The following is a 10172-nucleotide window of genomic DNA, read 5'->3' as shown; positions in this document are numbered from 1 at the left end:
TCTATTTAAGTATCATCTCGATTCGAATTATTCTATTAGTGGCTACATTAGCCAGAACAAATCTGTGTCGCACGATGTCAGTCGGTGATAGTCTTCCATGCGGTTAGCATGGCTTCTTCAGTGAAAGAGCGTGGAAGCTGGGCCTCCAAGACGGAATTTATCTTATCGTGTCTTGGCTACGCGATCGGAATCGGTAATGTGTGGAGATTTCCCTATCTGTGCTACCGAAATGGCGGTGGAGCGTTTCTGGTTCCGTATCTGTCGATGTTGTTCTTGTGTGGAATTCCGTTGTTTTTTCTCGAGGTTTGCCTCGGTCAGTTCACCGGTTTGGGTTGCGTAACAGTGTTCAAGATCGCTCCCTTGCTAAAGGGGGCTGGACCGGCAATTGTGATAATAAACTTTATCTGTTCGTCGTATTATAATGTAATCATTGCCTATCCAATGTTGTTCCTATGGAAGTCGATGCAAGCTCAACTGCCTTGGGAGAGCTGCAATAATGAGTGGAATACGCCGAGATGTTTGGAGCTGGGTGGACAAGGCAGGGCACAGATATTAATGAATAACAGTATGTTAAGCCCAGCGGAGCGTTGGCGAACTCCTGCGGACGAATTTTTCCAGTACAGTACCCGCCCATCCTGTTCCGCTATTCAACATCGGCTGATAACATTTTTTGCATTTCTCCCAAACAGCAACGAAATTCTTCACATCTCGGATGGTATCGAAACTGTCGGTTCCATCGTGTGGCCCTTGTTCGTGTGCAATGCCATTTCGTGGGTAGTCATCTACGCTTGCATCATCAACGGAGTGAAATCCATTGGGAAAGTGGTGTACTTTACGGCAACGTTTCCGTTTGTGGTTCTGGGCATTTTGTTCGTCCGTGGGATCACGCTGCCTGGCGCAGCGGAAGGAATTCGGTTCTACATTATGCCCCAGTGGAGTGAGCTTACCAACTTGAAGGTGTGGGCAGATGCTGCAATACAGATCTTCTTCTCACTGGGTCCCGGTTGGGGAGGGATTGTGAATATGGCCAGTTATAATCAGTTCAAGAATAATACCAAACTTGATTCGATATTGATTCCGATTGTGAACTGTGGAACGAGCATCTTTGCCGGATTTGTAGTATTCTCAGTGCTGGGTTATTTGTCACGTGAGTGAATTTTGCCCTTCTGTTCGTTGAGTGAATTGCGTGACTTTGATTTTGATTCACAGATCAAACCGGACTACCGGTATCAACGGTGGCCACCGGAGGACCGGGGCTGGCGTTCATAACGTACCCGGAAGCGATCGCGATGCTTCCCTTTCCGCATCTGTGGGCGTCGCTATTTTTCATGATGCTGTTTTTCCTAGGCGTGGGTAGTATGGTAGGTTTGGTGGTTTTGTTTTTTGTTTACTAGCGATTATGGTTGTCAGTAACAATATGTATTGCTTGCAGTTTGTACAGATTGAGGCGATAATTTCCTCGGTGTTGGATGAAGTGCCACGGCTAAGACGACGGAAACGGTTGATTACATTGGGTATTTGTTTTGTGATGTTTTTGCTGTCCACGTCATGTACAACAGAGGTAGGTTCGTTACTAATTAATCATTTAGTCGTGCTTTGTATTAATTTTCCATCAGATGTCAGGGCTGGTCTGTGTTGCGACATCTACTGGAAATTGAAGAATTTAAGTAGACAATGTTTGAAATATCAGTGCCTCTCATTGCCCCGACTAGACTTAAGTAATATTTTGTCTTTTGTTAAGAAAAACTGATGTGAAATCTGAGAAAAGTAATTTTTCAGACTAAAATAAAGTGGATAGTTCTAGTAAGCTTCAAATATTAAGCATGTAAGAGATTTTTTGGTAAATATGTACAATAAGTTGATTTTCAAGCGGGTGGCCATATTGCAACATTGGCAAAATTGCTCCACCCTTCTCTACTAACTGAAAAATAAAAAAACACCGCTTGCTTCGATCATTATTTAAAAATCGATATCAAGTAAATTTACGCAAATATTTTGGAGTCCTTAGCAAATATTGAAAAATTCCTGATTCTTTATTGATAATCAAAAAAACCTTAAGCCACAATCCACTTCTGTCCTCCGACTGGAACCGGTGCAACGTGGTACGATCCGGGAGTGGCTGCAATCTGCTTCGATACTGGAACCGACGACAGATAGCCTCCGTTGTATCCCCATCCGTTGACTGATGCACCAGCACCGTACGTTCCCCATGGTTGTCCCCATGGATAAGCTGCCTTAGCCACGTTGGCCTGAACTACGGTCTTGTGTCCATACAGGCCATTGTTGTAGATGGAAGCAGCAGGAGACCATGCGGAGGCGGACCACGAGTTGACGTATGGCTGAGCGTTCCAGTTGGCAGCAGTGGTGTGTGGCCAAGCGTTGTATGCTCCCTGTGCTAAGATTCCGTTCGGTGGCCACACTGAGGTGCTGCTTACTGGCCAGGATGGGTAGGATGCTACCTCCGGGACGTAGGATGCTTGGGATGCAACCGCAAGGGTTAGGGCGACGACTGCGATGAAAACCTAAGTTGAAGAAACAAGAAATCGATGTTATTAGAGAAAAAGAAGTTTTACGAACGGTGGTATTACCTTCATTTTGGATTAGCTGAGAGAGGGAACTTTAGTTGCCTGTTGAGTGATGAGTTGTTGATTGATGCCACCATTAAGTCACCTGCTTGTTTTATACTTCTTTGGGGCTAACTGCCATGTAAGTTCATGTGTTACGGTTGACTGCACTTGCAAAATGTGAGCGGAGTTTGTCGCACATTAATTATTTGCCAAATACGCTAGGTGGTCGTTAGCACTTTGTGTGCAGATGTCATTTTTGAAGGCTTTACACAGTTAACTAACCAGGATTGATATTGTGTATTTCCCTGAAATTCACTTTCAATCAATCGTAAAAGCCATTATTGCAACGGGTATAAATACGCACATTGGATCAAATTGTGGCATCAGTTAACCGCTCCCCATTCTCTCAGTTACTTCCAAGCTAGCTTATAATGAAGGTAACATTTAACGTTCATAATAGATCTTGATCTCAATTAACATTAATTAATTCATTCCTAAGGTTTTTATCGCAGTTGTCGCCCTAACCCTTGCGGTTGCATCCCGAGCATCCTACGTCCCGGAGGTAGCATCCTACCAATCCTGGCCAGTCAGCAGCACCTCAGTGTGGCCACCAAATGGAATCTTAGCACAGGGAGCTTACAACGCTTGGCCACACACCACCGCTGCCAACTGGTACGCTCAACCTTATGCAAACTCGTGGTCTGCCTCCGCATGGTCTCCTGCTGCTTCCATCTACAACAATGGCCTGTATGGGCACAAGACCGTAGTTCAGGCCAACGTGGCTAAGGCAGCTTATCCTTGGGGACAACCATGGGGAACGTACGGAGCTGGTGCACCGATCTACGGTTTGGGATACAACGGAGGCTATGTGTCATCAGTTCCAGTATCGAAGCAGATTGCAGCCACTCTTGGATCGTACTACGTTGCTCCGGTCCCAGTCCGTGGACATAAGTTGATTGTGGCTTAAGGTTTTCGAAATCAGAATAAATGATCATGTACTTGACTATGTAAATGTTTGTTTCAATTCTATTAGTAGTAGTGCAGACCCAAGTAGCAATTATGGCTTTATGAGGGTTCTCTAGATCATGATTTAGACTGGTAAAATGCTTTAAAAACTCGAAAAAACGAAAATGATTGATAATTGTGAAGATTGAATTTTATGACGCTTCCATCAATCCCCATTTTTTTTCCAGGGTGGAATGTACCTACTGCAGCTGTTCGATTGGTACTCGGCTTCGATTTCGGTCATCCTGGTGTGCATCGTGGAGGTCATCGCAGTGGCATGGATTTACGGAGTTCAGAATTTTGTACGTGATGTTGAATTCATGATTGACCGGCCAGTCGGGCGATTCTGGGTCGTTTCCTGGAAGTTCGTTACACCGGTCATACTCATTGTAAGTCCGTAACTGTCAGCTTGTGGCGGGATTAAAACCTTTTGCTTGAATTGTAGTTCATTTTCTTCACCACCATCGTTCACAACACTGAAGTTACCTACAACGGAGTTCAATATCCGCAGTGGGCAATTGCCGTCGGTTGGATGAGCTGTATATCGTCAATGCTGTGTATTCCGGCTTATGCGCTGTATAAGCTCGCTACTACTAAGGGCACGTTTATGCAGGTAATGTTTTCCTTTTTTCTCAACGCAAACATCATAATTCGTGAATTTTCAGAGAATCAAAACAAATTTAATCCCGTACGATTGGGGTCCATCAGACGAACTGCAGAAGTCGTTGTGGCAAAGCCATGTGGAGATGAGTCCCATCGAATGAAGGTCATTTTCTAGTAATAGTTCCTAGCTTCAAGCAAACAGCATTAAGGAAAGCATAGAATTCCTCGAATTCGGAAATAATAGTGATTACCTAGAAATTACACTTTTCATTTAACTCATATTCCATTTATTCACCAAAAAACAACCATGTTCCACAATAAATTTCAAATCAATTCAAAACATTCCCGATTGTTCTCCTAAGTTAACACCGTTGTCATACCGCACCGAAATGGATTCAATTGGTTCCCGCAGCTGGTTCCAGATTGAGCTGCTGCTGGGAGATCTCGTGTCCTGGAAGGGGTGCTTCATGGACCGCTCCACGGTTGGCAGCCAGATAGCGAGCCTCCTTCTGGAGCAGAACGGCCGGCGCCGAGTAGGCCAGTGGAGCGTGAGCGTAGGTGTAGTACTGCGCACCGTAGGCCAGTGGGGAACCGTAGGCAGCTGGAGCAGCGTAGGCCAGTGGGGCACCGTAGGTAGCTGGAGCACCGTAAGCGGCAGCTGGGGCGTACGACCATGGGGCAGCGACCAGCTTCGGGGCGGAGTTGCTCTGAACTACGGTGGTGTGGGGCAGGCTGTAGGCCCACGGTGCCGCACTATATACCAGCGGTGCGTAACTTGCCTGGGCGACAACGGCGAAAGCGACCATGACTACAGCTGCGATGCACTAAGAAATTTAACGGATGGTTAGTCATCAACCTCAGGATTGTCAATATTCCACAGGGCGAGCAACACTTACCTTCATGATTGCTTATTGAATTTGTTTTTCGGGTGCGGAGATGATTTCCTCTAGGCAAACAGATGAACTCTGATGCTGGAAGGACGCTCGGGATCGCTTTTATACGCTCGAACGACGGGGGTCTCATCCCGGAACGGAAGAACAGTAGAGGTTTGCCAGAACGCAATTTGTTCTGCCGTATCCCATTACCCCATCAGGTACCTCTATTTACTAGAACAAGCAACGGCGACAAACGAACGAACGAACGATCGGAGAAAAGGCACAAGACGAGAAGCGATCGGGAGTCATTCAATCAAAAAAGAAGTTGATACAAATTCTTACGCGCGCGACTTGGTCGGGAACCAACCGACGCCCACCACGCGGTGTGGTTGACGGTTGGATTAGGTGCACAAAAATTGTACAGCTACGTACTGAGTCACCGTCGCGCCGGGTTGGTGGATGATTGATCCCGGATGACCGGACCTTGTATGGTGTGGGCCGCGGTGGTTCGCAAGAGGCGGAATTGATTGAGCGGTATTGTTTTTCATTTGCGTCAAGAGTTTGTTGACATTGGTTGCAATTTTTAACACTTTAAGCTCTATGGATTCGGTACACGCATGGTGAATATGTACAAGGCTAGATCGATTTTCTGACTGTTGTATCTCGTGTAGTATATGTAGTTGAAACAGTAATTTTAATTGTTTAATTTATTTTAGTTTTTCCATTATATACAGGAATGTGTCTGCCACGAAGACAATTCAAAAAGTTAAAGTCTGTCTCTACCAGTTTGCTAGCAAATTGTGCAATCTTCATTTTTACGCGGGTTGCTTGAATTGTTTACGTGATTTTCCAGAAATTTGAGATTTAAAATCTAAAATACATTGCATTATAAATGAAGTTTATACCTAATGCTTTATGGAACAAGTCTAAAGGTCGTAGCAGGAGTTAAGTTCAAAAGGGCTTATTGATTTATTTTTAAATTTAAAAATTCTCTTAACGAGCTAAGAATTGTCATCGCCATTGAATGTTTTCACGTGGTATTGAAAGAATTATTCTTGATATTGTTTCTGGAAGAATTCGCACTCACATAAACCTTTGTGAAAAACTAATTATTTTTTCGTCAATGATAATGATAACCTGGTAACAGAAAGTGTAATTTCATGCGTCCTTTAGTTTCGTTACAAGTTTAGGAAATACGAAAACTCCACATGTTCGTCACTACACTATACTATATACACTACATTGCACAGTGGTCTATAAACTGTATTTAGGTGGAATAAATTGTTTTTTGTAATATGGTGGTCCAAACAGTTGATAAGCTCCAAACATCAACTTTTTAGTTATTTGAGATAGACCAGTGTTATGTTGGACGAAGTTGTAGAACAACTTATTTGAAACAACTTTGCAAAAGTAAGCAATTTTCTGTCTCTAATGGTCCACGAGTTAAGCATGTTTTTAATAAGTAGCTTAGAGTGGTCCCTTAAACTGTAACTTTGTATACATCGATTTCACGTAAAGTATATGCTGTTGAGACTTTTTAAACATTTTATGGTGCAAATGTTTGCCCAAGTAACATAGTTGCCGACTCAGATTGTTGAAAAGTTATAAACAATATTTACTAAAATAATACGGCGCATGTGCTATTAAGGTTTTGGACAATGCATTTTCGTGTTTTTTAACGCATCGTTACAGTATATTTTTGAGTATGTCAATGTTTTAGAACTCTTAATATCCTTTTCAAAATGCTCTTTATAATTGACATTCAAAATCAGCAATCGGGATTCAACAGGTTGTAGTTGAGAACCAGTTAAGTTGGGTCGCTCGCGGTGAAAATCAACATTTTTCATTTTATCAATATTTTAAGATAAATGATGTACAGAATTGATTGACAATTAGGCCAAAACAATTTAAAATTGTTGTGTGTTCTTTACAACCTATTCCATGGATGCTAAAGCTACTAAGGTCATGAAACAAGCTCTAAAATAGTATACGATGTCACACTGTTTTGTCATACTGTCCAACATTTTAAAGACGACCAAATTCTTAGATCATAAAAGTACCTAAGAGAATAGGTTTTAATTTGTTTTTGGGAAGTTAACTTCTTAAGAAGGACATAACATATGTAGGGGAAATGACGGCTTTGGCATGCCAGACTATTTTCGGCAACCCAAATTGAAACACTATTTTCACTGGATTTTCTTACGAAAACACTTCGCTGAATGCATGCAAACGATTCTTTATGCTTTCAGCTTCAATTTGACTATACTTTAACCACTGAGAAAAGGCAATCTAGCAAGGTTTTCTTGGAATGAAACACACGCACTACAAATTGTAGCTGATTTCGAGTTGCCGATAATAGAACAGCAGATTTACATGCAGTTCAAATGGAACGGTTGCCGAAGAAAAACTGGTTGCCGACAATACTCGCTCTCACTAGAGAAGATTGGAGCTTTGTAAAAGCGTTTCAAAACAGTTTTTGACAATTCTTTCGACTGAAATTGTTAGAGCAGGTGGCAGCAAAAGATTGTAAACAAACCAATACTGCATATGTGTGCGTTCCTTAGAGAAAAGGGCTATAGAAAGAAGGTCGCTGCTTAGGTTGCCGAGAATACGTAAATTCCCCTATATGATTAAAGTTTTGTTTTTAATATTTTTGATGGGTTTGATCATAGTTTTGAACTTTAAAAAAAATTTCTTTTTATGAGCTTTTATTTAAAAAAAAAATAAAAAAAAAAAAAACATTGAGCAAGGTACCGTAAAACGGAGTAAAATTGATGAATTTTTTAAAGTATATTCTAAATAAATTTTTCAGCAATGAATGTTTCTAAAATTTTTATTTTTTTAAAACATGTGCTGAGGATCCTAGAGTTAATTCGTTAGTAATATGTTTTGATTTACGGTTTAGCGACTTTGCAGTCAATTTAATTGTTTATAAGAAAGTTTGAACATACTGGGAGGTAAGTACATATCATCGGTAAGAAACGTGTGTGTGTGTGAGAAAATTTGCGAAAAAATCTAAGGGAACGGATTCGAAACTCAAATGTCATTAGCCAAATACATCCGTAGACCATAGGTCCACCGGTGCCCTTAGATTTTCCGCAAATTTTCTCACACACACGTCTCTTACCGATGATATGTGTTTACCTCTCAGTATGTTCAAACTTTCTTATAAAGTTAGTAATATGTTTAATTAAAATTAAAGCATTTGCCAAGGGGTGTTCAACTCTGCACATCTCAATCTGTGCCGAATACATTCTATGTGCCAAAAGCTGGGTCAACCGTTGTGCCGAGCGTGCCGAAGTATGGCAATCAAGGTATCAGTTTCAGTATCCCATGAGTTCGGCATCTCTGCAGTTATGATTTTTGAGATTTATTTGTTTACAGTGTAACGGAAGCCTCTCAATCTGCGAGATTTCGACCACTGAATACGCTTCCTGTCTCAAAACGAGTAGCTTAAGCGCCACCTCCGAAGAGGACCACTCGTCACGGTTTGATTTGCCTGGCAAGAAACCCAACCTCAGGGCGGGTTAATGTGTAGAAGAGACCGAAAATTAGTTTGAGATCCTCACAGAGAGAGGCTGCTTCAAACAGTCTTAAGGGTGCTAACCGCTGTTCTACCGAAACACAACAAACCCCACTCACATTTATCATCACTGGAGGAACTTACCCTTTCAGATTTCTTCCGCCGATCGTGACACGTGAGTGCGGAGACTGTTTTCCCAGGCAGTCCAACCTGGAGTAAATTCGGCTAGCAAAAAATACCACAGCAAATAACGCAAAAATAGAACGACGCCAAATGTGAAAAATCTGGTCATTACCTGGAAAGCTTAAACTTAACGAAAACAACATTTATTTCAGGGGAAAATAACCGAAATCATTATATAATTTATTAGAGTTCTTAACCTAGGTTTGTTCAAGGCTTGTTCCTTTCCATATGTATGTTTGTTTGCTAGCTCTCCCTAACCGCGTGTGCGGTTTCTGATCTGGTTCTAGCGATTGCTAGCCTATCCTTTTACTTGTCTTCGAGCTGATGTGTTTGTGTGTGTGTGGAGATTTTCATGCATTTTGTTTACTCACGGTACCATCGATGTCGTCGCTGCTTTATCCGTATCGGCACAGCAGCATCCCTTTGTCGGAGTGAGGTTGGCAAAGAAGCACTCTATTGATCGGTGTTGGTGTTGCGCATTGTACCCCAGACTGGTATGGTGCGGAAATTCCCAATCGAATCCTCGAATTGGTACTGATACTAGCGCCCGATTGCCGACGGCGCAGATGTCGACGAGGGGATCGTCGGTTATGCACGGAAGCACGTTAGTTCACGTGGTGGATGCTGGCGGATTTGGTTAAAGCTCTGTCGGAGAATAGGTTAACGGTGTCTCCCTTCCGGATTCTCCCAAACCGTAAACCTTGACGCTGAAGCGTGGGGTCTAGAGAGTGCGAAATTTTATCATGGGTGCCGTGTGCCGAGCAAAGCCATGTATCGCTAGAAGCGATGCGGTGCAATCTCCAATCTGCACAAAACGATCCTGCACAAAAAGCCGACGAACACACAAAAGACATTATTCACCTTACCTTTATATTCACTTTGCACACACAAAAAGTTGATCGCACGTAACTTCTAACCTAATGTTTGAACTCTACAGGCTAACGGAAAGGAACGAGAAATGTAACATTAAATTCAGTATTTTAGACTGCTCACATTTTAAACTTCACAAACCACGAAAAACACACACTTAAGTATCAGGTCATGGTAATTCTATCTACCATCCATCAGGTCATGGTAATTCTATCTACCATCCATCAGGTCATGGTAATTCTATCTACCATCCATCAGGTCATGGTCATTCTATCTACCATCCATCAGGTCATGGTCATTCTATCTACCATCCATCAGGTCTTGGTCATTCTATCTACCATCCATCAGGTCTTGGTCATTCTCTCTACCATCCATCAGGTCATGGCAATTTTTTCAAAATAATTCTTCAGTTCTTTAGTCATTCCACTATACTTACACTATCGTACCAACTGTGCCATTGTCGTGACCGGACCGAGGTTTCCAGCCTCGGCCACGGCAACAAGAATTAGCGATGCAGCTCCCACGAGTGCGGCTGCTTCTATTGCT

The 10172-nt window shown here is 42.4% G+C and overlaps 4 protein-coding genes across 5 annotated transcripts in view; 2 read left to right on the top strand and 2 right to left on the bottom strand.

The window, feature by feature from the left end:
• Positions 1-2: 2 nt before the first annotated feature.
• Positions 3-4442, top strand: Ntl (Neurotransmitter transporter-like). Its single transcript, XM_065227521.1, has 7 exons — positions 3-617; positions 690-1147; positions 1210-1361; positions 1433-1561; positions 3761-3961; positions 4018-4185; positions 4238-4442. Exons 1-7 carry the CDS (start codon positions 109-111, stop codon positions 4334-4336), a joined length of 1716 nt encoding a protein of 571 aa, XP_065083593.1. The 5' UTR covers positions 3-108; the 3' UTR covers positions 4337-4442.
• The window catches only part of LOC135705749 (uncharacterized), a 27416-nt gene continuing 19298 nt past the window's right edge, over positions 2055-10172 (bottom strand). For both annotated transcript variants that reach the window (XM_065227600.1, XM_065227599.1), the window contains exon 2: positions 2055-2522. In XM_065227600.1, coding sequence (XP_065083672.1) covers positions 2055-2522 — 468 coding nt within the window. The remainder of the gene's footprint in view (positions 2523-10172) is intronic.
• Positions 2999-3534, top strand: LOC135705795 (uncharacterized). Its single transcript, XM_065227647.1, has 2 exons — positions 2999-3004; positions 3067-3534. Exons 1-2 carry the CDS (start codon positions 2999-3001, stop codon positions 3532-3534), a joined length of 474 nt encoding a protein of 157 aa, XP_065083719.1.
• On the bottom strand, positions 4538-5175 carry LOC135705759 (adult cuticle protein 1-like). The gene is made up of 2 exons (XM_065227611.1): positions 5072-5175; positions 4538-4999 (listed from the first exon to the last, which is right to left on the bottom strand). The coding sequence occupies exons 1-2, from the start codon at positions 5075-5077 to the stop codon at positions 4571-4573; spliced, it is 435 nt and encodes a 144-aa protein (XP_065083683.1). The 5' UTR covers positions 5078-5175; the 3' UTR covers positions 4538-4570.

This window comes from Ochlerotatus camptorhynchus, unplaced genomic scaffold (genome assembly GCF_037179485.1).
Source record: "Ochlerotatus camptorhynchus isolate MF236.1 unplaced genomic scaffold, CSIRO-AGI_Acam_v1.1 ptg000274l, whole genome shotgun sequence".
Taxonomy (NCBI): Eukaryota; Metazoa; Arthropoda; class Insecta; order Diptera; family Culicidae; genus Ochlerotatus; species Ochlerotatus camptorhynchus.
The sequence above is the reverse complement of the archived record's forward strand: the minus strand, read 5'-3'. Positions and strand labels throughout refer to the sequence as shown.